At 34.2% G+C, this 27,034-nt stretch overlaps 3 protein-coding genes across 6 annotated transcripts in view; 2 read left to right on the forward strand and 1 right to left on the reverse strand.

Moving 5' to 3' along the window:
* The window catches only part of Cmtr1 (Cap methyltransferase 1), an 87,409-nt gene that overhangs the window by 41,117 nt on the left and 19,258 nt on the right, over positions 1–27,034 (forward strand). The gene's annotated exons all lie outside the window — the stretch shown is intronic.
* On the forward strand, positions 1,613–3,914 carry LOC111510115 (haloacid dehalogenase-like hydrolase domain-containing protein 2). Its single transcript, XM_023165982.2, has 4 exons — positions 1,613–1,851; positions 2,182–2,484; positions 3,340–3,550; positions 3,603–3,914. The coding sequence occupies exons 1-4, from the start codon at positions 1,766–1,768 to the stop codon at positions 3,768–3,770; spliced, it is 768 nt and encodes a 255-aa protein (XP_023021750.2). The 5' UTR covers positions 1,613–1,765; the 3' UTR covers positions 3,771–3,914.
* Positions 3,829–27,027, reverse strand: LOC111510113 (serine/threonine-protein phosphatase 4 regulatory subunit 4). Of its 4 annotated transcripts, XM_023165975.2 has the most exons (13): positions 26,874–27,027; positions 26,740–26,819; positions 24,986–25,292; positions 24,818–24,930; positions 23,807–24,039; positions 20,814–21,043; positions 20,243–20,423; positions 17,341–17,666; positions 11,846–12,077; positions 9,059–9,358; positions 6,017–6,116; positions 5,156–5,947; positions 3,829–3,956 (listed from the first exon to the last, which is right to left on the reverse strand). In XM_023165975.2, exons 1-13 carry the CDS (start codon positions 26,940–26,942, stop codon positions 3,929–3,931), a joined length of 2,991 nt encoding a protein of 996 aa, XP_023021743.2. In that variant the 5' UTR covers positions 26,943–27,027; the 3' UTR covers positions 3,829–3,928. The 4 variants fall into 4 exon arrangements, with proteins under 4 accessions (XP_023021743.2, XP_023021745.2, XP_074028181.1 ...); XM_023165977.2 differs by lacking the exons at positions 26,740–26,819; positions 26,874–27,027 and adding an exon at positions 26,617–26,725; XM_074172080.1 differs by lacking the exons at positions 26,740–26,819; positions 26,874–27,027 and adding an exon at positions 25,359–25,533.

The following is a 27,034-nucleotide window of genomic DNA, read 5'->3' on the forward strand; positions in this document are numbered from 1 at the left end:
TATCTCGATGAAAATACCGGGTTCAGTACCATTCACATCGTTAACCCACGGCGGTACTTTTATCCAAATTACTTTGAATGGGCATTTATGAAGTTTTCTTCTCATATCAGGTTCGAACACTGGTGTGGTTTTTTTAAACGATCTTCCATAGCATTCGTTGATTTTCATAGGCAATATTTTTTCGCCGCATCTTTCAAAATGAATGCTATACATTTCTACCTTTGACTGTAGATCAAATAATATGATACTCTTGTAAAAATTGTGGAACCATAATATTCTTACGGCTTGTGGTAAGTCAATTTCGTATTTCAGTATAAGTATATAATGCATCAAGTGTGTTTTCCAAAAATAATTTGCTGATGAAATTTTGGAAAGTGTATCGTTGAGTTCTTCAACGTCTTCGACAGTGATTATGAAACTACTGGGTGCTTTTTCAAATTTCTCAAGTAAGTCTATATTTTGGAAATCAATATCAGTTTTGCCCAGATATGGAACAGGAAAATCAATAAACGTTTTCCTACTGTTTATAATAACGTTGAAGGTATTGGAAATTTCCTTATGGACAATATCTTCAAAACACTTTTCGAAAACTTGTTTACTTTTCATTTGTGCTCTGAAATTATTGATTGTTAGTTTAGTGCTGACGCAACTAAGAAGGGAACCGAATAATAAATTTCGTAACATTTTGTATGTTCATCAGATTGTTCAGCAACGGAAAACCTTCTACATACTCGAAATATAATTTATGATATCAGTATACAGTTCCAAGAGAGCCATAATTGGTTTCAATAAAGAATAATGTCTTCAATATTGAACACATTTGTTATTATTAATTTTTACGATATCCGGAAAATAATCATTATTTACTGGATGTTTTTAACACCCTTCCATCATATATAATGTATATACATTCCATGAATGTATATGCATTTCAGAAAATTATATTGTGCCTAGAAGTGAAAATTATTACTTACTGTCGACTCTTTTCAATACAAAAGGAATAATACTCGTGACACTTATATGAATATGAAATTATATTTTAATTTATGCTTATCACATCACTGTCCATAAATATACTTTAGAACTAGACTAATATTTGCGAAGTCGTCGTTATATATTTAGGTGTTAGAAATCGCACGTTGAAAGGTGAGACCACGTTAAAACCTGGCTCGCACGAGTTTCAACTTTTGAGAGTCGTCGTTCGTAGTAGTATAACTGATTTACGGAAAAACATATTTTTAACAAACGCTACGATCGGGATTCGATGAAGTCGACAAAGGTCGTTTTGATCTGGTCTTGATTGGCGAAGTTTATTTCCAACGTTTTCTTCGCAATCAAAATGCGAATGTGTCATCTGAAGGATGGCGCTTTGTGTTACTTACAATACTCTTGTTAATTTTAGTGTAATTTTTATAATTTCTGTAACCTATTGATCATTATAAAACTTTTTTAAATCTTATCAACTATATATGGTTATTTCTCAATTTGAGGTTAATGATTTCGATATTTTTATGGGGATGTCGAGATTTAAACCAGGAAAAGGTAAAATTTTAGTTTGGTTAACCTGCAAACAAGGATGGAATCCTCAGAATTTTTCTCTCTTTTTCTCAAGGTCACAGATCCAGTTTACCGTGGTGAAGTCGGATATCTCCATTTGCAGAGGCCAAACTAAAATAATGTGGTTATAGCATCTGTTATCTACTCATTTTTTATCAATTTTACATCTTATTCAAATTAACGGAAACATAATAATTGGAGTTTAAAAATGATTCGAGCTGTTCTGATAGACTTGAGTGGAACATTGCACATCGAAAATCAGGCAATACATGGAAGTGCGGAAGCCCTGAAAAAGTGGGTTCTTGTTCAGCCAAATAACATGACTTTGTAGTTTTTCAATCATATATACCTAAAATGAGGTATTATTTACGAAACAGAAAGTATACGTATGTTTTCACCTTTTTGGTGATTTGTGAAGAGACTAATAATGACGGAAGAATTCCTACAATGGAAACTTGACCTAATAAATGAAATGTTACTGAACAAAGTGACAGGACGGAGAATAGATAGATAATGCTTCCTTTTGAGGAAATCGTCTGTCTCCTTATGGGATGAAAAGTCTTGGGGCCCATTATTACCATCCATACACCGCATCATATTTTTACAAAGAAATATATTTTTTAGATTATTCCAGAAGAATATCCAGGTCAGATTTGTTACCAATACCACGAAAGAAAGCAAGAGGATTTTATATGACAGATTAATGAATTTGGGTTTCGAGTTGAAAAAAGATGATATATTCAGTTCACTGGGAGCCGCACGATCACTGATTTTAGAACGTAAACTAAAACCCATGCTAATGCTCTCCCCTGAAGCTTTGGAAGATTTTGAAGGACTAGCTTGTCCTAAAAATGAATCTCCCAATGCTGTTGTTATTGGCCTTTGTCCTACGGAGTTTCATTATGAACGGCTTAACGAAGCATTCAGGTATCCTTAAAGTATTTTAAATTAGAGATGGAATAAACTTATTCTTCAGGTCATATCATTTGCTTCACTAAGAAACATAAAACATCTATGATGTATCGTAGATACTCATTTTTGTAAAAGTTTTTGTTGAAAAAAAAGTTGTAGATTATGTATGTGCCTTAAAGAGCCCCATGATTGAAATAATGACAAGCTTAATTGAAACCAGGGTTTGAAAAACCGAGGCATTTGTAATCTAACACCAGATTGCGCTTTTTTTATATAATTCCCATCAGTGCTGCTAGAATGAACAACTCAAATTCTCTTGAAGAAAAAGCCTGAGATTAGCAGAAGTCTTAATCTTCGAAATCAACGATATTGAACCAAGCAGTGCATTCATCATTCACTTTAGCACACTGGCAGGCCAAAACAATGGACACATCTTGTTTGGCGGTCAATGACAAAGCTTGGCTTCAAAACTAATTACCTTCGGAAGCCTTGTTTATCTTTCATATTCGTGGATTGAGTCTTCTGTCGATCCTACAGATGAAACTTTGTAAAAGGAAATGTCATCGCCTTCACTGACAAGTTTCATGTTTCTTATCTTGATAATATCTTTAGAAGTGGTAGATCATTCCACTTTTGATTAGAAATTATGGCTATCGTGAAAGATTTTCAAAACATAATGTTCCTTTACATCTGGAGAATCAATAATAAACTGTGAGATAAATGCTTCCAATGACTTCCATTGACATATACAAGCACTTCCAACAGGCTGTAAAGCGTTAATGTCACGAAAAATAAGCTAAACCTCTCTGTTATAAATTTTAGACTTACCACGAAGAAAATATCCATATTTCCTCAGCAAAACTCTTTCAGATATCTGCAAGCAGGTGCCAAGTTGATTGCCATTCATGCTGGCAAATATTGCGCGAGAGCTGATGGGTTAGCTCTAGGACCAGGTTGCTTTGTCAAAGGCCTAGAATACTCTGCGCAGTGCACTGCCGAAATAGTTGGTAAACCAAATAAAGTATTTTTCACGACTGCGCTTGGAGACATTCCACCAGAAGAAGCTGTCATGATTGGAGATGTAAGAAATTTCATATTTTCAGATATTCATCTCTACAGTAAAGTACTTTTAGGATGTGACTGATGACATTCAAGGTGCCATGAGTGCGGGACTACAAGGATATTTAGTACAAACTGGAAAATACAAACCTGGAGACGAGAAAAAAATTACTCCCCCTCCAACGGCAGTATTCAAAAGCTTTGTTGAAGCAGTAGAAAATATCTTGACTCAATGTGAATAAGCAAACTTTTTTCTTGAGAATGTTTATTCAGTAAAATTAACAGCATATGTAAATAGTATTTGGAAAAATAAAGTTATTTATTACATTTTAACAATACATAACATCGATTACATCAATAAATATTTAATAAATATTGTAAATACATATCATATATATTTTTATTTTAGATTGGACTGCACCGAACGTCTGAAAAATAAAAACCCAATTTCAGAACCAGTATAGATTTTAGTAAAGGCTAAAGTTTGAACTGTATGGTTATCATAATATAACTGTTTTAATGGAAAAAAGATGACAGGATTGAGAAAAAAGTAAACTCCATATTTTTTTATTTTTATCAGTATACAAATAAATCGGTTTGAAACAATATTATCAACTGCTCAAAGCAATTTACAGATAATTTTGTTTAAAATGGGCAAGTTTCATTAACAACTTTAATCTTAGAAAATAAATATTTCCAAATATTTCCTACATATCAAATAAAATTTGATATGTAGGTTCTGGTAAACAACTGCCTGAAAACAACTACTTCCCCGGCTAATACCATGCTGGATATTGAATGATATCCGACATACACTTATGCAAGATACCTCACAGAAGTTAGTCTCGCAGGTATTTCTCGTTCACCCAACTGCAGGACTTCGCTAAAATCAAACGAGTAGATCACCTACAGACCGGTTTCGAGATTGTTAACTAGTAACAGCTCCATCTCGTGAACAAAGCCCTAAGCGGGGAAGAAACATCCCATGTACCAATTAACATCAAGTAATTGTGATTACACTTTTGTTTATTTTTGGTGTTGATCATTCCTTTTATGTGTAATTTTGTATGTTATGATAAAATAAATACTCATTATTATTTTTATTAACAATTTAAAAAAAAAATAGGAAATTTGATATTTGACAAATATTTCCTAAATTCTTGTCAGCCTCACTGAACACAATAAAATACAAGATACTTTTTGTTCACTAGTTTGTTTGGTGAATATTGCGAAAACAAATTTTATAAAGCTGGAAAAATACAATCCGATTTTGCTCAATATTTGTAATCGCTTTCATTAACTTCTTATAAGGTCGAAATTCAAAACTAATACTTTGTTTTCCAAAAGATATAGTGTTCAATAAAAAGAACGTCAGGAATAACACATGAAATAAAAATTTGGGAAGACCCCGTGTTTTATATACATTCATGAAGTTCTAGAGTAGAACAATCATTGAATTTCAAGCAACGATTGCTTGCAGAAGGGGATCCATTATAATAAATCAAAAAATAATCATAAACATGATGGTTGCAGTGGAATAAATAGAAAACTCATCACTGACTATTGAAGAAATGGTGGAAGCATTTCAAGCTATAGAGACATGAGTGCACATCAACTATACACTTACCTTTTTAATACTGGTAAATTAGATACTTTGGCTGGAGTAGATCCTTTATTGTGCTTGGATATGGTAGTTTTAATACTGTCATCTATTGGCACATTTTCTTTGACCTCGGCTCTACTAATACTCTCTAAATTACCCATATTATCACCGCTAATATTGTAGAGCCTTGTTCCACGAAAGTTACTTTTCTTTTCTATATTCATTCCTCTCTGTTGAATGTCTGATGTCAACTTTGGAGCTGATGAGCTGGACAATAATTCAACTCGACTTCTACTATAAATACTTTGTACACTGCTGGACTTACTTCGTCTCATATTTGATTTTTCTTCAATTTTCTTGCCAGTTTTGAAGCAAACTGGAATTTTACTGACCTCACCGCCTCCTATATTCAGACTTCTCCGCTTCTCAGAGTTTTTGAACGATGAAAGATCTGCGGTGAGAACGCAGGAATACCTTTTGTTTCTTTTTTTAACTGACTCGACTGGCAGTTTACTTTTGGTGACGCTTTCAGAACTGCTAATCTTCTGAATGTTTGCCTTTTCATCGTCTGTAATGTTAGTTGTGGATATTTCCCGCTCAATCAAATCCTCATCAGACATATTTTCCACATTGGTGTTTTCAACAGATACTTCTGATGTATTTTCCTCCTTCACATACATCTTTCTCTCTATCGTCAAATGTGACATACTGTTCTCGATACTAGACTTACTTCGTTCAACAGATGAACCTTCAGAATTATCTGGTAAAGCTACTCCAGCATCTACGTAAAAATGATGGTCTAAGAAGCTCATCTCGCTAAAAAAAATTAAGCATGTTAGCCAAGCAAATTGAAAGAGTAGTGAACAAATCTAAAAATATACTCACTTAGAACTTGTGGATGTAATAGACCTTCTACGATAGGTTGGTTTGGTCTGAGCTGTTAGGTTAACTCGAGGAGTATCTTTCACTGAACGGATAGAAGTGCCTGAAAAATCACAAATATATTGCTATGTTCCCTAGTAATTCACTATTGTGAATTTCTTATTTGTTTACTTTTGATGATACTAACAGTGCTTGTGACATTAATAATGATTCATTTTCCCGATTATTCACAACTATAACATTTCATAGCATTTCTAGAAACATGTGGATTCGATTTCCGTTGGCATTCCAGGATACCCAAATTTTGCTACCGCAGTTGTCAGTTCATTGGTCAAACCACCAACACTGACATAAAAACTTGGCAAGTTGACTTGGGTATCACGCCAATAGGTGGTTCCATTTATGTCTCGCATGCGTTCACACGGTTATTTTTATCAAGTACTTTTCTTGGTTATTCACATATTGTCTCGGCTCCGTCCAACATTTCCATTTTGGAAAGACTACAAAATAAGTTAATTAGGATGATTGTGAATGCTCCTTGGTTCGTGCGGAACAAAGCCATCCGCAGAGATTTGCAGCTGCCTTCCATTCGGCAGTCCAGTCAGTCGAGGAATCAGCGAGTTTTTGAAGGTACGGAAACTCACGAAAACTCGTTAGTTAGGGAAGCCACAGATTATGCTGTAGACGACCCCTCCCGATATAGAAGGCTCCGACACTCTGTCGAATGATGCCCTCAGTTCCCCCGTTAACGGATGAATAGTTTTCTCATCCATCCCACCCCAGCCAGGTAGGGGTATCCCGTGAAGGGCGGTACTGATGTCTGGGACTTCATACCGCCATACCATCAGTCATGAACCCATTGGTCCTTCTCGAGACCAAAAATCAGCCGAAAGGGTAAGCGAGCTGGACTCCAAGCCTGAACGACACGAAGATGACTTTCCACTTACCACATATTGTCTAATTTTTTCGTTGTGCTAATTTCGAAGTGTAACATCTTTCTTTCGAGATGGAAGAAGTTATAGAAACGATTTTCAATTTTACGAAAGTTCGTAAAAAGCCAAGAGAAGCAGGTCTGGCTATAATATCAACTATCATAGTACTATAATAACTATAATACTACGACATAAGTAGTACTGAACTAGTGGAAGCATATAAATTCTATGCAAAGAGAATGGACTTGAATTTGAGAAACGAAAAATCTCTACTTCATCGTCTTATCGACTTCGACTCTGAGATCAGCGATCTGGACAACGACGATATAACATCGGGCGAAGAAAGTCAAGCGGCAAAGGCCCCGAAAAAAAGGAAGAAAGAACCAGAAATGGCTCAACAAACCAAACAGATAAAACCCGGTTCTTCCCAGGCCAAATGGACCACCAAGCCAAAATCAAATAAAACCACACCCACCTTGACAAAATGGTTTAGACTTTCACGGCTGAGGTTTTCAGTGTCATTGCTTTTCGAGTTTGAAAGCCGTGCATTTTTGGAATTTCTTCCTGACGTTTCGCTGGCGCGAGTGGCTAGCTTCTTCAGAGGTTTAACCATCATGGCTTGCTGTCCGATAACTACCTTTTAGGCTTCGTAAAGCGTTGTCAAGTAATCGTAATCCGTTGTATCTGTATCTGTAGTCGTACCTGCACTTGAACCTGGAACATTAACAATCTCGCTGCCTGTTGTCGTGTTCGTTATTCTCGAATTCCTTAAAATGGGGTTCCATATTCGATTGAGGTTCACCGCTTCTTCTTTTCTGTTGAAATTCTCCGTGTGTTTGTGGATCTCTATTGCCTCCGGTACCAGTCGGCTATGGTATCCCTGGTTGGGGGCAATTACTTCTGTGTTTTCAAACAAAATTATGTGGTCTCCTTCACTAAGTGCATGTTCTGCCACAGCTGACTTGTCAGTTTGGCCTAGTCTGCAGTTCCTTTTATGCTCTTTTAGTCTTGTTCCCATGGATCGTTTGGTGGTTCCGATATATACCTTTCCACACGTGCACGGTATGCGATAGACCTCTGCTGCTGATAATGGGTATCTTTTCTCTTTAGCCGACCTGAGGCTCTGTTGTATCTTCCTCGTGGGTTTGAAGACTGTTTTGATGTCGTGTTTGCCCAATAGTTTTCCAATTATGTCCGTGACCCTAGGGATAAACGATAGATATGCGCGTGCAACTATCTGATCCTTTTTCGCTTTCTGAACCGTCGTGCCTTTCGGTTTCATGGCTTTTCTGGTCTCGGAGGCACTGTATCCATTCGGTGTCAAGGTATTTCAGTTCCCTGATGTTCTAGTTCACATATTCTCCGAGCCCGTTCGGTTAGAGTAGAGATGACTCCTCTCTTTTGGCTAGGATCGTGGTTCGATAGTGCGTGCAAGTATCTATCACCCATCTTATCACAAAAGTCGGGCGTAATTACAAGTCGGGCGCAGAGTAATTAACATGGCATTAGTCTTTGATGTATTCAAATTCAGATTATTGTTTTTCGACGACTTCAGCACATGTTCCAGAGTAATTTCGGCTACAATTCAGATCTTCTGGGCTACTAATACATTAGTATCATCGGCATAACACACCATATGTATATTAAAGTTGTTAGTCATATTGAGATATCTTATGAGGTCATTTGCATAAACTACATAGAGAAATGGTCCCAGGATCGAGCCTTGCGGAACTCCTTGAGGTATGTATAGGGTATCTGAGTAGTCTCTGGGTATCTGGGTCAGTCTCCACCAGAATCCTCAAATCCTCGTCCTGGATTACTATAGCTACAATGTATAGAGTACAAAATTCTCTATCGATCAGTATACACTACGACACAGAATAAATATTTATTGAGATATGGAGCTACAAAAACACATGACATTAAAACAGACAATACTTTCCAAACAACCTAGTAGCTTCCTCAATGAAGTGAAATAAATTAGACGCAGATAAAGTTTAAGCATGATTTGAAAATGTTTTCAAATGAATTGATGTGTATTCACCGAACGAATATTTTTCATTATAGGATTAGTGACGATGTCTTTCTGTGACTGTGACTAACAAAAAAATACCTGTATGTGTTCCAATAGCTGTATGAAGAGATAATTTTCCCTGCAATATCTTATCTTCTTCTTCGACCTTTCTTTTTTCCTCCATCAAAGTTTCTTGTTTATTAATCTGAGGTGTTCGCATCTCTTTCAATTTCGTCTTCAAAGAAGATAACACATCCTTATCTTTCTCCATCATCTCAATTTTTGACATAAAGTTCTCTAGTTTCAATTGAAGATTACGATCTATTGGTAAGACGAGCATTTGTTTGAGCATCGGACAAAGGTTTACCACACACAGACGAACTGTTGACACTGGGTCATCTAAAAATTAAAAAGAAATGAAAATACTGACATTTGTAAGGCTGTTTGTTGTTTATTCCAACAATTTTAATAATATATTGAAAAAATGGCAGACAGTTCACTTAAAATACCATTTTCAATAATCACTCTCCGAAGTAACCATAACTATAAGTATTTTATACTCTTTTTTTGGCTTTATAGCCTTCCACAATCTGAAAAAATTAAAGTGAAATCAATAGAGAATCTGCTGAAGTGTAATGAGAGGCAAACTGAAAATTTCACCCCAAAAAGTTGCAGCAGATTCTCTTCTGATTTAGCTTTTATTTTTTCTGATTGTGGAAGGTTATAAACCCAAAAAAAACAGTATAAAATTTTGAGTCCTCCACAAAAAACCATGTTTAAACTATAAGTGGTACTGTTCTGCATGAATTGAAATTATTATTAGGTTGTTTCAAAAGATTTGTCCACTTTTATGAGTCTACTTTAAACTAATACATCAGTGGCACAAGTCGAATAATTCTGTCAGCATAAAAATTGGATGCTAAGGATTTGATGGAGTCGCAAAGGCCGTTTTTGCCTGGTCCTTTTGTCACTTTTTGTGTAAAAAAAGAAAATTATAATTTTTTTTTTAAATATAGGAAGTTTTTTACACAAAAAGTGACACATGGTTGTTTTTGTTTTTTGGTAGTATTTAAAAAAATATATCGTGAAAATTAATTTGTTGAAAACAAATTGTTTATTAAATGAAGAAAATATAAATTAAAAAAAGTTTTTTCAGATTATCAATGAGAATCAGAAACTGATTTTAAAAAATCGTTCCTTAATATTCATGTTCAGTAGCAAAAAAAATTGTTAATCAACAAATGCATTTTTAAGAAATAATTTTTTTTAAGAAACGATTTTGTTTTTAAAAATCATAATATACATCACTGATAACCCCCCCCCCCAAAAAAAAATTCAAATATCTCATAAACAATACATGTTTTTATAACAAATGTTTTAACAAAAAGAGCTAAAAATTATGAAAAATCAACAATGAATACGAGCGAATTTGAATATGGGGAAAAACATTTTTCATTGCTTTAATTGTATTTTTCACTTTTTAATGTCTTTGATTATTAATAACAAAGTGGAAAATCAAAATCTTTAATTTTTCCAACAGGAATATTTTTTGAAGGCTTTCAAAGAAAGCTTTTAGTTTAAAAATTATTAGGATTTTTATGTAAATTTAAAACTTTTAATAGTATATTATGCAACGATCATGTAATGATGGTTATTAAGACACGAGCCTTAACCGGGATACGAAACGAGCCGAAGGCGAGTTTTGTATGGTATATGCGAGTGTATTAATAACCATTACATGATAGTTGCATACGCTATTTTTTCTAAACCCGATAAATAATGAAAAACTATAAATATTATATTTGTATTGAACACATTTACAGTAATTAACTCATATTTAAAAAAAAACACAAACTTAATGGTATTATCATGGATATATGAAAACTATAAAGATTCTAATTATATTTATATTGAATATAACAACTGTAATTAATCTGATCTTTTAAAATTATTGGAGTCGATGATATTCCTTCTATATCGCTGTTTTCACACATTTTGATAATATAGGTAGGTAATATGAAAACTGATTTTGACAAATAAAGCAATTAGTTACTTAGGTTAGAATCTAGGACAAACAAAGGAACAGGATTCTTGATTGAAAAATTATGGGTTTCTATTGGTTGATAATCTGTATCGTTATGAAAAATCTGTATCATCATGGATATCATTATGAAACGGATTATGATCATATAAGTGTATTGCTAGAGTACGGGTGTAGAAAAAACTAGTTAATTAACTAAAGTATATCTAATAAAATAATAACGGGAATTTTTTTTTCCATGGATTTTCATTTATTCAGGTGTATAGAAGGTATGTGATTTTTTTCTTAATTGATGTGTTAAAATAATTTGTACTGTTCAAATGTCTGTATCGGTCAGCGCGTGCTGGACGCGAATCGCCCGCTTTTAGCGCTATTTTCACCTCTAAATTAAAATTATAAATATTGATGATAGATTTCCGGGAGGTGAGACATTTTTTTAGTAAATTTCCTCTTCTTTGAGGATCTTTTTTCAAATTTCGGATATCTTTAATATTTTCCGAGATATTTGCAAAAAACCAAACCCCACTTTTCTTTAACAGAATTGTTTAAAACTTTTGCAGTTTTTTCGAGCCCGAAAATTGCTCAAAGACTTCATATAGTATTAAGTTGAAAAGAGGCAAAAAACTAAAATTTGGAGAAAAATGAAAAGCATCTATGCAAAGAGTACAAAATTCTCTATCAATCAATATATACCACACCACAGTTGAATGAATATTTATTGAAACATGGATCTATAAAAACACATTAAAACGGACAAAACATTTGAAACAACCACGTTATTTTTCAGATAAATGACATGTGCTAATAGTTATATTTGAATTTCTACAAATGAATACTATCATTACCTCCAAGCCCTAAGAGAGGCAAATAAAAATACTCCTTAAAATATTTCCAGCTGAATATCTCCATAGCGTGGACGCACATATTGATAAAAATATGCCTCGTATAACACGAAGTAGAGTTGCACAAAATATTCAGGAGGTTTTCTCTAATCCATTTCCTGTGATTCTCCTTAGCGCTGTATCGTAAAAATATCAGCATTGTTCGAGCTGCTTGCGTTCTCACAGGTTTAGATCTCTGAAAAGGTTAACTCTTGTAAATGAAAATTTATCTGAAAGCCGTATTCAATTCGTAAAAACTGAACATAATATGTCAAAATCCAATTTTTTCTTATCCATGTCCACAACTTTTAATATCCGAACGATTCATCACAAGTTCATCTTATCAATAACCCTTCAGGCCTGTTGTCCCCCGAAATCGGAAAACTGCGAAAACAAACGATGTCGAGTTCGGCCGAATTCGCACGAAAACGGATGAACGATTCAAACACCTGACGATAAATTATGCCTCGTCCACTGGGTGACCCTAGTTCGAGACTATTATTCTTCCGCCTAAATGCAAAGTTCGAACGCATTCAGCAGCTTGGAATTGTCATAAGAAAAATTGCTTTGAAAATAAATATTTGGATTTTGTGTAAAAGCAATTTTCCGGATTTTTTGACAATGGTCTGCAGGTTTTGATGTTTTGTCCACTGCTGTGATAGACATTATCTAAGATGATGAGGTAACAATGCTGGTATTTGGCTCGTGTTTTATATTATTAGTAGGCGTGGCTTGGTTTCTCTTAAGGACAGGTAGCCAGATTTTTTAAATGTTCATTGCCTCTTCTTTCCTACTGAAATTGTCCCTGAGTTTTTGAATTTCTGTTGCCTTCTTATATACTCTTGGATAGTAATTTTGAGTTTAAACAAGTATTACTGTTTCTTTGGATGAGATAATGTGATTTATCGGTTTTCCCGAGTCGACAGTTTTATCTTGAGATGGGTGCCTACACTTCTTTTCATGGTTCCAATGTAGACCGGCCCGCAGCTACAAGGAATTCGGTATATCCCGATTCTGTGGGGTCCTCAGCTAGCCTTAGATTTTCTCTGATGGTTTTCGTCGGCCTAAATATTGGTTTCACGTCGTGTTTCCCAAGCTTGTCTGCAACATTTTCAACATAGCAAAGGAAAGCTTTTCCCTAGCTACCTCCTAGCCTACCAGGTTACTTGCGTCCTTCTTCCTGGGTCGTATGACCCGCTCGAATTCTCCTTCGCTGTACCTAATCCCTTTGAAGGCATTTTTTAGGTGATTTAGATTTAGAGTTCCTCAGAAAAACTCTCAGGTTCACATATATGTCGAGCTCTCCCAACCAACGTTTCAATCACCCCATAGTTTTGTTGCGGCTAGTCGTTAGAGTTTTTGTTTAGGTTCCTTTCTCTGTGTGTTGGTTTCCTGTACACTCTGTGGCTTTCACACAGTTATCACCGGCCGTGAAAGCTTATATTATTTGAATTTTGTATTTGAAAATGCAATGTGAAAATTGAGTTCATTCGGTATAGGATCGAAGGGAATCTAATTACTATACGTGAAATGTCAAAAAAATTGGAGATCGAGAGAAGGACAAGTAAGTTCTTAGACCAAAAATCATAAGACATCGCGTATTTCTGATATGTACCCCTCTTAATGGAAACAAATGTGCCAAGTCGCTTCAACATTTCCCGTGAAAGTATCTATAGAAGAGAGACAAATCTTCAACCTGTCTTCGATGTTACAGACTATCAAAGCTACAAGTGACATTCGCGTATCCAATCAGGTGTATGGCTCTTTTTTGTATGGAATACAGCAGCTTCAGGTAATGTTCAGCTCCATACATGAGGACACTACTCCAAAGAAAGTCTGATCTGAGCTTTATAAAGTATCAAAAGTTGCTGAGCTGTGTACAGTTTTCTAGTACGGAACGGATATATTGGTGTACATTTTAACCCCCAACAAACTCATCGGAAGCAGAAAGAGGAATTGTCTGTCCTGGCATGATTATATCTGATTAAGACATATTAATTTTTTTGGAGAAAACCGATACCTGAGTTTTTGTGTGATACTAATATATTAATTATTGAAAGCCATATGGACTCCGCGAAAAACACAGCTCTTGAGACCTACAAAAAAGGTATGTGGTTATGTGGTCAAAGAAAAACAATTTAATGTTGAATGAAGCCAAAACTAACTTGTTGAATTTCAAGATGAATACTGGGCAACAATATGGGTTGAATCTGTTGATAGTAATTTAGAATTCAACATAACCAAGTCAACAAAAATGTTGGGTGTTGTTTTTGATAACAAACTTCAATGGAGGACACATATTAACAACTTATGTAATAAACTTAGAAAAGCCTGTTATTCTCTTAGGTTTCTCTCTCACCATTGTGGTCTAAGTATTTTATTAACTGTCTATTATGCTAACTTCAATTCACATCATAGATATGGCATCCTTAACTGGGATACATCCTCTACCATGTCTCGTGTGTTTTGTATACAAAAGTATGCTATTAGGATCGTTGCTAAGTTGAGCGATAGAGATTCTTGTAGAGAAACTTTTCAGAATTTGAAAATATTAACGCCAGCAGGAGTATATACAGTGTGACCCATTTTTAATGGAAACACCCCCCTAAAATTTTCTGATTGATTCGGCCGTTACTTGATGAAGATCCATAGTAATTTCACAAACTACACTTAAACGATTTGATCTCCACTAACTCTCCCCCCTAAAATTTGAAGTTGTAAACCGATTTTAATACATTTTTTTTGAAATGTCAAGTACTAAAAGGTCTACCTTGGGACAAAATTTGAAATGTTTATTAAAGTTTCAGGGCATACTACGATATTTTTTCTTAACCGAAAATCGGGATTTTTTATTAGCGATTTTTTTATTGAAAAAATCACTACGCCACTGGATTCAGAGTGCCTCTAATCAGTTGTGACCAAAATTTCATGAAAAAATATTCATTATTAACAAAGTTATGACAACTCAAAAATTCGAAAACTCACACAGCTAACAGTTACAAAAAACACCCTATATCAACAGATATAGCCATGAGAATATTTTTTTTATGATTTCAACAATGAAGTGCCGCCAGATGAAAAAAAAAAAAACAAATAGCGTAAATATTTTTAATGAAAATAACGGAATTACATTCAAGTTTTCACGCAAATTAACTAAAACTAAGACCTAATATTTCAATTTAAATCTTAGTTGCCATGGAAATGATATTACAGTTTGACACTTGTGAAAGATTTAAGTGTACTATTGTCAACAATATTCACCTTACAGTTCTTTGAATTATTTTGTGTCATGGCTGCAAGATTGAGCGTAAGAGAGAAAATTGAAATTGTACGCCTTTCGGGAGATGACGTTAGAAGTGCTAGAGATGTTTGTAGAGTATTTAATGAGACATCCAGATCGTCCCCGTATTAGCTGCGGTACGGTAAATAAAATATTCAATGAAACTGGTGCAGTATCAAAAATGATGTTAAAAAGTAATCCTGTACAAAGGCAAAACAGGAATGACAGGAATGATCAAATCATTTTAGATTATTTCGGAAATAATCCTAATGCCAGTATAAGGAATACCACTTTAGATTTGAATATTCCACGAGAAACTATTCGGAGATGTCTCAAGGCGAAGAATATTAAACTTTTCAAGCCAAAATTTTTAAACACACTTCAAGAAGGCGACGAAGCAAGACGCCTGAAATATCGTTTATGGGCCCAAGGGGAATATTTAAACAATAGAAATTTACTAAAAAATATTTTATATACCGACGAAGCCACTTTCACTACAAATGGAGTAGTTTCATCACAGAATTGTCGCTATTGGGCAGCGGATAATCCTAACTGGGTAATAAACTGTAAAAGCCAGTATTCCCAAAAAATCAACGTCTGGTGTGGGATATTGAACGAACGAATTATTGGTCCTTTCTTTTTTGAGGAAAACATTAATGCGCAGAGGTTTCTAGAATTTTTAAACACAGAGTTTTGGGATGCTATTCACGAACTGCCAATCAATGAACGATCAAATTTAATTGTCCAGTTAGATGGGTGTTCAGTTCATTATGCCAGAGCTGTGAAGCAATGGCTTAACGAACATTTTCCAAACCGATGGATAGGCCGTGGTAGTCCGTTTATAGAGTGGCCACCCAGATCTCCAGACCTCACAGTTTTGGACTTTTTTCTCTGGGGACTTCTCACACAAAAGGTTTACAAAATCCGCTCAAGAGATAGAAATGAACTTTGTGCAAGAATTCGACAGGTATGTGCAGATATTAGCCCTCAAGAACTAAGGAACGTAATCAGAAACATTCGTAAGCGCTACGACACATGTATGGAAATAGGTGGTGGATTAGTAAAGGCTACTAGAATATGAGTTAGAATTAATTGTTGCACTGAATCGAAACACTTCAATAATAATCAGTTATTAGTTACGTTTATTAAAATTTTTTGCTTCATTGTTAGTTGAATTGTGTGAATGTAATTCCGTTATTTTCATTAAAAATATTTACGCTATTTGTTTTTTTTTTCATCTGGCGGCACTTTATTGTTGAAATCATAAAAAAAATTATATATTGTGACTGTTAGCTGTGTGAGTTTTGGAATTTTTGAGTTGTCATAACTTTGTTAATAATGAATATTTTTTCATGAAATTTTGGTCACACCTATTTAGAGGCACTCTGAATCCAGTGGCGTAGTGATTTTTTCAATAAAAAAAATCGCTAATAAAAAATCCCGATTTTCGACTAAGAAAAAATATCGTAGTATGCCCTGAAACTTTAATAAACATTTCAAATTTTGTCCCAAGGTAGACCTTTTAGTACTTGACATTTAAAAAAAAAATTATTAATATCGATTTACAACTTCAAATTTTAGGGGGGTGTTTCCATTAAAAATGGGTCACACTGTATATTGGAAGCTTGTACATATATCTATCGAAATAGAAACACATTAGTTGCTAACAGAGCCTGTCACACTCTACCCCGGAATGCCCACTTATTATTACCTAGTCAACATCGAACTGTTCTTTTCCAAAGAAGTTTTGAGTTTCAGGGCTGCAAACTTTTCAATAAACTCCCCGGCAATATGAGAAATTCTGAAAATGTACACATCTCTAAATCAAGACTGAAGCAACTTCTTCTGTCAAAGAACTGCTACAGTATTGATGACTTTTATCTGTAATCCAATATTATATGTATGTATAGAAAAGAATTATTTAATATTATATTTATGTGGCAAACATCTGTGTATGTTATATATACATTTGTACTTCTGCTCCTGTGGTTACACAAATCAATCTGAGTAAATAAAGAGATTATTATTATTATAAAATGTGTTATAATTGAAGCAAATTTCTCAAAATTATTTTTTTCCTTATATCTAAAATCATTTTATTCACCTATATAACTGAAAAGTGTGCTTCTACAGTTCTACAAATGTACACATATAAAATAATTTTCTTGTATCGACTCACCGCTTCCACAGTTAATTTTAGAACTAACGGTGCGAAATGCTGATGAATGAAATCGGCACTAACACAAATCGGCAATTGTTCTAGTTGTTTCAGGAACTCCATTTTCCTTCGCCAGTTATAATATCTAAATATCTCCACTTGACATTTCAAAAGGGCGCGACCTATTTCTAAAGTAGTCTGAGAAGTTTGTTCCCTTGAGAGAATTCCAGTCGAAGCCAATAGTTCGAGAGTATTACCAATGTTTGGTACCAGAACATCAAGTACCTCCTCAGCATCGTCACGAAGGAGTTTTACGATGTCTATAACTATCAGTTTGCTTTCTTTGTCTGAAACGATAACAATAAGTGAAACATGGCTAATGACCTCAGTAGTCGATGCCAGAATAACAAATCTCTCTTTCTATTTTGGATAGTAAAGAATAATAAATAGAAAAAAAAATAATAATAAAAAAACTAAGTAAAACATGGATTAAAAAATACGGCCACGGAGCGACTCCACGTAACGCGAATCACTGTAGAAAATCTGAGATGAATTTGTACTTATACTATATTTTTTCAATATATATATATATATTGCTCAATTTTTTGATTGGCTCGGCCGTTACTTGATGAAGATCCATAGTAATTTCACATACTAAACCTAACGATTTGATGTTCACAAACTTTTAGGTTTGTTTTGTGAAGTATATGCTCAAGTTCAGGTGGAAACACCTCACCCTTGCCTCCCATGTGAAGCTACGGGTTTGTGAGTACGTGTGGCAGATACCCTACAGAAAAACAACAACTAAACCACCTAATGCCGCGCAGAAAGCTGAAGTGAAACCAACACCCATATGTACAACGCCTTCCCTTTGGAAGATTCGTCGCAAGTAACTTTCTATATATGAAAAGCAGAAATTAATTTTATTTGGTCGGGACGACCACCGACAGACCGGTTTCCGAGTACTTGCCTGTCGTCAGTACCAGGCATTTCAAATCCGTCGGGTATCTGCACGTACCTACAAAGTCGTAGTTCCACATGAGAAGCAAGTGGTAAATTGTTCTCCACCTGAACTTGAGCATGTTATGTGCATCTTTAAGGAATATGTTTATTATTTGAACTTCCACCACGGAGTATGTGTTTTTGGGGTTGTTTCCTGGCGCAGTAGACACCCTACCGAATGAACTGCAGATAGAGCTTATAACTAGTAGAAATTAATTCTGTTCGGGATACAGGTCGTCATGATCCTAAAACAGGGTCAGAACCCGCTGTTCCCACAGAACTATCGCCCGATCAGTCTACTCTCGTCGGCGGCTAAACTAGCTGAAAGAGTTGTTCTCCAAAGGCTCAACGAAGAAGTTGAGGACCGAAATGTTCTGCCTGATGAACAATTTGGCTTCAGGAGAGAACACTTCACTGAGTTACAGGCTTTAAGGCTGGTCGAAAACACCATCCAAGAGTTGAATAATACAATCTGTCGAATGAGGCCCTCATGTCCCCCGTTGAAGGATGAACAGATCTTTCATCCATTCTACCCCAGCCAGATAGGGGTACCCCGTGAAGGGCGGCACTGATGTCTGAGGACTTCATGCCGTCAACATCTCCTCAGTCATGAACCCATTTGTCCTTCTTCGACAAAGATCAGCCAAAAGGGTAAGGGAGCTGGGCTCCAACATGAACGAACTCAAGACGACGTGCAGGTTATTCTGGATATAGTGCGATGACCGCCTGTTAGCCGTAATTTGGGAAATAATAGGATTCATATTGTGAAAATTGGCAAATACAGTTTTTTCAATATGCTTTATCGAATGAAAATAATGATATCTTTTCAACACTTTCGGTTACACTGAAAGTTGGTATACAGGGTGTTACATTTGAATTAAGGAAGTTGGTAGTAACTTCTGGCATAACCATAAGTTTCGGAAAAACGCCATTATTTTAATTCGATAAAGCATATTCAAAAACCCTAGTTTTGCCAATTTTTTGGAATTCTACTTTTGGAATACAACTGATGAATTACTATTCAAATAATTTATTTAATTACTATTTTAAAAATTTTATCCGTGATTTAAAAATACTTGTTACTAAAATACTTCATATCTAAATTTGTTTTATAAAATATTATATTTACTGAACGTAAAGTTTTACATATTGTTCATGGAATGTTTTTTCACAGCTTGGATCCACTTTCCTACATCGTATCCAATTTAGTAACTTCTTTGATTGACGACTTGTTTATTTTGTGGAAATTCATGTTCACTGAGGATACACTACAAAAACACACTTTTGTCTATTTTCCACTCTAGAGTTTGACTCAAAACTCTAGAGTTTTGAGCCAAAACTCTTGAGTTTTGAAAATGGTGTAATAGCCGAAACTAGTCAACAATAAAGAAATATCGTGGAAAATAGACAAAAGTGTGTTTTTGTAGTGTAGATGTCATCGCTTTTTAACTTACACACTACCTAAAATTTGTAATATTCTACCCTTAAGGATGAAATATTAAAAATTATAAAACCTTCTTTATAGAATAAAAAAAATGTATCTTAGAAAATTACTCTGAATTTATCAAAATATTAGGACACCAAGAGATACACTGCCACTAAATTGTTTCCTTATTCTCTGTACACAACGTTATTTTATATTAATTAGTATTACTTTGTAGCATAACACAAGTGTTAAGTCACTTAGATGGTATTGTATACACAATATTTACTTTATGTACTGCAATTAATGTCTTTATATCTGTCTCTTTGTTAGTATTTTATTCTTATTTTCTGTATTTTTGTGTATCAATTTAATTGAATGAGTATTTCACATGAAACATTTTGAGTAACCTACATAATAAAAGTAAGTACTTGAGTCATTTACATATTAATATTCAATATTTCTATATATCCTATGTTTTCCTGAAATTTCACTTACCCAATATTCTAGTTATCTCATGAATACATCCAGCAACAGTTTTTCTGACAATATAGCAGGGATCACCAGCTAAATCTTTGAATATCATATACCATTTGCCAAGTTCTGTTTGTAAATGATTCATTGTGAAAAAAGTAACCGCTGGTAAGTTGTAAGCACAATAATTTCTACAAGTAACTGCCTAAAAAAACAAGTAGAAATCAATTAGGGATTACCCCACAGAGTTAGTGAAGGAAAAGTTCAAAATGTACTGAAGAAAAGGGAATTAAAACTTTCTATGTTTTTTACCACTTTTATTTGTAACTAACGTCACAGCAGTTTAATGTATGAGGACATTTTCAAACTTATACATTAATGTATAAGTTTGAAAATGTCTTTATAGAACGAAACTGTAGTAACATTAGTTACTAATAGTGGTAAAAAACAGAAAGTTTCAATTTCCTGTTATTGATTATGATTTCCTACCACGTAGTTAACGGCTACATCCACCAATTTATTCAAAATATACATTAACAGTCGTAGAAGCTACATTAATATAAAAAACAAAACTGTGAATTTGAAGTTTGCTTACCAGACTTGGATCAGTATCTAAGTCTACGTTAGTTAAACTTAATCCTCTCATAGACAAATTTCTAAAATTATCTAGAAACCAAAGAGACTCTGTTTGCGACAAATTGTTTCCGAGATTTGTAAGAAGATTGCCATATATTTTTGCTACAGATGGGTACGTTTGATCACCTTCCCTGTTACATTGTATACACAGCTGTTTGACTAAGGGGATAGCAGTTGTCCGTATTGTATCTGGAAATGAAAATCTGATGAAGTTCTTGTTAAAAAAAATTCACAATTGGATTAATTCACACACAGAAACTATGTTTACCTCAGTAGCGCTAAATTACTTGGAATTGAATTGCCCGGTATTCACCTATTATTATATGTGGGTTCAGGATTTGTTTATTATTATTGTTATTGTGTCATAATTGGTAACACCGGTCTTATAAGCACGCGCGGAGGTCGGAGGCAGTCATGAATGATAACGGCGAGAAATAATAATAATAATAATATGCTTGGGTAGTAAATACTTAAAAAAATGCAATACATACTAAATGAAAATAAAAATAAAAAAGATACATGGATACAAATTATGTTAAAATGGAGGATATAAAAGATATGTATATATAAAATAGTAAAAGTCAAGTTTATAAAAGAGTAGACATAAGAAGAAACAACTTAGGCGCTCCTTAATTATTAAAGATAAAAAATATGAGTAAGTCAGTCAAAAGCTATCGTTAAAATATTCATCCAAAGTATAATAGGGTCTACCAGATAGAAATTGTTTGACTAACTTCCTGAATTAAAAGTCATTTATATTGGCAGATCTTATGTCCATAGGCAAATGATTGTACATTTTTCCACCTTTGTAGAATATGGAGTCTCTGATGATGTTTTTAGTTGGCAGAGTGTGCAGGGAAGAGGATGCAGCAAAATTAAATATATGCTTGTTTATTAAAGTATAAATAATGCAGTTACCGTTAGAAAATTATGTTTTTTGAAGAAATTTCTACAGGAGTCTCTTGGTTTAAGGTTTCTTATATACCTTATTGCCCTTTTCTGTAAAATTAGTAGACTTTTGAATAAAGTTGGACTACATGCTCCCCAAAACGGTATTCCGTAGCGTAAGTGAGAATCCTATGAGTGCAAAGTACGCCATCTTTGCAGTACTGAACCCCAATTCTTTATAAATCACTCTAACCGTATAACAGCTAGAGGAGACTTTACTAGAGAGTTGTTTAACATGATCCACAAATTTTAAATTCTGGTCAATGAACACTCCTAGAAGTTTAGTGTTATTTTTAGATTCCAGTGATCTGTCTTTAAAAAAAGTTCGTTGATTGAGCTTCTAAATGATATTAAATTTGTTTTAGTTAAGTTAAAAGATAAAATGTTTGAATCACACCAATCTTTAACTTTTTTCAAGTCGGCAGAGATTATTTTGTGCAACTCACAAGTGTTTTTATTATTCCAAAGTATGGTAGTGTCATCTGCAAATAGAAATTTGAACCGCTAGATATTTTTCAGGTGAAGCATAAAAAAACCCCCTAAAATGCATCCTTCAATATTTCTTGGACAAGATCGCTCCCTACACTCAAAGAATAGCAATTGAAACAATCAGAGTCCAAAGAGATTTTCCGGGAACAAAACAAGGTTGGGGTCATCGATTATCAATTTTCCAAATTGTCTCTTCTTTTTAAAAATTAACATCCGGCCCACATATGGTAATTAGTCATTATCGAACATCAATATTCACTCAAGAACAATGACATCATCCCTTACAAAGACGCCACCTGCGGGATCGAATGTCAAAGATAACCGAGGCTACCCAAGGCGGTCACTTGCGAAGCCAAACGTCTACATCGACCGCCGACGAGATTTGTCCGCTGTATTTCACCGTAGCTTTCTTTGCAGGGCACTAGCTTGAAATCAGAGCCCAAACACAACGCATTCATCATTCAAAACCAGACTACACTGTTTCAACCCTGCATAGGTCTCATCAGTGGTGGTAGAGGTAGCACCTTACGTAAGTAGATGGCGTAAGGGCCACCTTACGCCATCTGTAGATCCATCTATTGGATCTACAGTGAACTCAATCTTCAAATATCCAAAAAGGGAAAAGGCTCCCCAAGGCAGTTAGTTGCTGCCAGGAAATGTTCCTCAATTTGGGTTATTACAGCAAATGCAAGTTTGAAAAAAATAAAGTTGAGTTTAATTTATGAGTTTTTCAAATTCACTTCGAAAAGTATTCAAATTGATGATTCAAATGTTGGGTTTTAATTTTTAAAGGGATTTGTTTCTAATTCACATATTGGCAACAGCGCCTATATCAAGTTGAAATAATTTATATGTACCTAGATATTCCACTTTAAAAAAGGAAAATTATCTTTATAAATCAACAATTAAGACAAAATATAAATTATAGTTCAATACCACCTCCACAAGCCACATAAACAACAGTTGTTTTGTTATTTATTTATATAGCGGAAGATAGGTTAGGTGCACAAAATGCCATATGTCACAGAATGTCTCGGAACTCGGAACATAAGTAAACAGAACAGCACGCCTCTGAAATATGTCATCTTTGTTTGTCTCATACAGGTAACAGATTCATTGTCCTTTATTAGCTATAACCGATGTTGCCAAATAGTAAAATAGAAACGAATCCCTTTAAATGTTAAATGCATTATTTCATTCCTCTTTTTGAGTATTTAAATAATTTTTTATAGAAAAAGGTTGAAATGATAAGTTTAAAATGCGTTTTTTTAGAGCTCTTTTATGAAAACTACTTTTTCGTCAGGAGGAACATTCCCCATTGCAATCAAATGGATCAACGCTACTGAGATAAACCTAGCACGTCTTTTTGAATCCATTAAGCACAAAAATGTTACATTCCCACCTCTTTACCGTCTTTATGAAGAATATTCAAGACAATATAACTGTTTATGGAAAATTCAATATGATTTTTGTTTCATGAAAGAATTAATCAATAATTATTTGCTATGCTATCACCTGAATTCATGTACGGTATGAGAAGTGCCACCGCATCTACAGCTGCTGCCCTAACATGCATATTCTCATCGCTAGATAATTCAACCAAACATGGTAACAGGCTACTTTTCACAACTGTGTCACTAGCAAGTCCTTTGGCAATATTAGGAAGCTCTGTACACATTGCTGATCTTACTTCATGAAGGCAATCTTGACACAAGCTTTGTACCAATGGAAGAATATCTTTCTTCACTCTATAGATACAATAATTATTACTCATATAATATAATGGTAAAATTAGACATAAAAATACGTATTAGCAGGAACTTATACTGGATAATAATAAAGCCCCCACAAAAAAAAGATATTGGAGATAGTGTCATTATTTTTCGAGTTTGAAAGCCATGGATTTTTGGAATTTCTTCCTGACGTTTCGCTGGCGTGAGAAAGAAATTCCAAAAATCCATGGCTTTCAAACTCCAAAAATAATGACACTAAACCATTTTGTCATACTGGAGAGAGTTGAATTACCCTAAATTTATCAAATTTTTTAGAAACAGGACCACATAGAGACAGGTATATCTTTCAATCAAGATCTTTATCATCAGGAAATGAATTATACTTTGCAGGCAAGTGGGGTTTCTCAATTGACTGATTCAATAGCGATATTTATCATTTACCTGAGATTACTTGCAAATGAACTAAAACTGCTAAAAAAATTAAAATCATAAATCTGATACCCAAAATAAACCGACGTTGGATAGAAAATTGAATGACTTAAAAAATTATACCACAAGACCTCCTTTTGCAGTATTAATATGGCGACAAATATAAATTAACAGAATATAGTGGTTATATGACAGCCATTCTCAGTTTTTATAACTATCTATGATTAATAATAAAGCGAGAAATCTAATAGTAATATTCAAGAAATTAAACAAAATATAAAAAAATACTAAAATCGTGAACAATTCTGAGTCAAGTATCCTCAGTTTACCCACTTATTTATAGAATGAACTTCAGGTCACTCACTCATATGAAGAAAATTTTGGATGGATAGCAACTTGTCCGAGTATTTTGCAACTGTTTACTCTAAAGAAAACAGCTCTATTCAATTGAGACATTTTGGTAGCAAAAGGCAAGACCTGAAACAGAAATTTGAAAACAATATGATATTTATAAGAGAGCCGAGTTCCTCACGTCATTTTTCAGAGGGGGTTCCGCCAGACAATGAATAACTGCAAGTAGTGTCTCAATCCAAGCATTGGAGACAATCGGGTCTTTGCTTTCAATTCCTTGTAGAACAGGACGCATCAGATTCAGGTTGAGTTTCATTTCGATTAGGAGCTTGAAAATTTTACTTGTAACAAGATGAAATTCGGAAGAGGAGTTTGGCAATTCTTGTTGGATTTTTGGGATGATTCTAGATATGGTGGCATTGTTATCTGTTTGAAGGAGGTCCGGTAAAGCCTGAATAACACTTAATTTCTGTAAATCGTCTCCTTTCCTGAAGAAAATTAAATTATGACAATATCAATTCTAGGTTTGAGGATTGTACATGTAAAGATCTTGCCACAGTGCTGCTGAATCGACCGAGTCTTTTAAATCCGTCATAATGTGTCCATTTTTTGAGAACATAACTCAAAGTCGAACTTCTATCCATGAGCAATTACGGTATTTAAGTATTTGTTTACATTTTTGTGAAAACCTTATTTTTAAAACCCTGTATTTCTCTCTAATGATTTGTTCGTTTGTTAATAAAACCGTTCCATGCCATGCCATGCAGTTTGTTAAGTAGTAGTACGAGAAAAACGGAAACCGATTGGATGGGCGTGTGTGGTTTGTTTCACTAATTCAATCGGCGACTAGGTGAAATAGCCCCATCCGTGCTAGGAATGGCTCGTTAAAAGGTAAGACCAGCTGGTTAACAGATTTAAACAGAAACAGTAATAGTGCCGAAAATATGGGAGAAAGGTTATTGTTTATACACCTCGAGAGGATGGTTATTCCTTTACATCACTCTGCCATTATGTTAAACTAGTGTTAACTCATGACATCACCAACCGTGCTTCTAACTAAATCCCGACCAGAGCTTCATCGTTTTTATATCATAATCATTTATAACTGAGGATTGATGAATTTAAATCGACACCAGTTAACAGTGAATAACTACGTGGCAAACTTCCGACATAGCAGGTTCAGTCTCAAGAACCAAATGTTGGCAATCACTTTTTGTTGCGTTCTCAGTTATCATTTAATAATTTTTTTAAATCTGTATTCACAATACGACATTGAATTTGAATTCATCACCATCATAATGGAACTTATTTCAATTTCTTTCCTAATATAAACATGTATGTTCTTGAGAAAATAATTTGTTATTATGAAAAATGGGAAATAAAACTATGTTTTTACCACTCGTATTTTTAACTAACGTTGTTGCAGTTTCGTTCTATAAGAACATTTTCAAACGAATACAATGAACCCTAATTGTATTCGTCTGAAAACGTTAGTTACAAATATAAGTGGTATAAAAATCGAGTACATTTTTTGTTACCTGAAGTCGGTAAGAAAAGTATTGACCTGAAATACCATACAAACATATTAATTCTAGTATCTTTAGAATAGCCCACATAAACATTGAAAAAACTCCCAGAAGCCTAGATAATGGGGCAATTGAAAAAAAAAAATGCTTTTTAAATATCTGATTCATACAAAATTATCTCCAAAGCTTTGTCAAAAATTAGGTATTTTTCTGCCCTCAGAAAATTTGACACAAAAGTTTCAAGAAGATAGGAAACATAATTGAATATAACTCAAGTGGATCATACCCTGTGTTTCTAGAACTGTCTTGTTACTTTTGGGGATAATTGTGAATAACTCTGTGTTAATCAACACAAATATTTCACATTGTTTTTATAGGAAAAAACTGGTAGGTACGTCGAGTAACTCACGTCAAAATGAAGAGACTTCTTTCTATAGGTTTGTTATCGTATTGTTCATCAACCGTATGCCTTTGAAGCTGAAATGCAGTCTAGAAAAAAGAAACTACTTTTTTACCAGTTTATCAAATAATTATATACCTTACCTTTCCAGCTACTGGTCTGTCAAGTTGTAGACTCTGCAATTCTTCATCAAATTTTGATAATTTCATCATACTAGTTCATAATAAATAAACATGCAATTCAAAAGTTATTTGGAATAAAAATGACAGTATTTTTGACATTGATATCATTGAAAAATAACCAA

The sequence above is a fragment of the Leptinotarsa decemlineata genome, unplaced genomic scaffold (assembly GCF_025532065.1).
Source record: "Leptinotarsa decemlineata unplaced genomic scaffold, Ldec_3_MD MMD2_tig00000035_RagTag_RagTag, whole genome shotgun sequence".
Classification (NCBI taxonomy): Eukaryota; Metazoa; Arthropoda; class Insecta; order Coleoptera; family Chrysomelidae; genus Leptinotarsa; species Leptinotarsa decemlineata.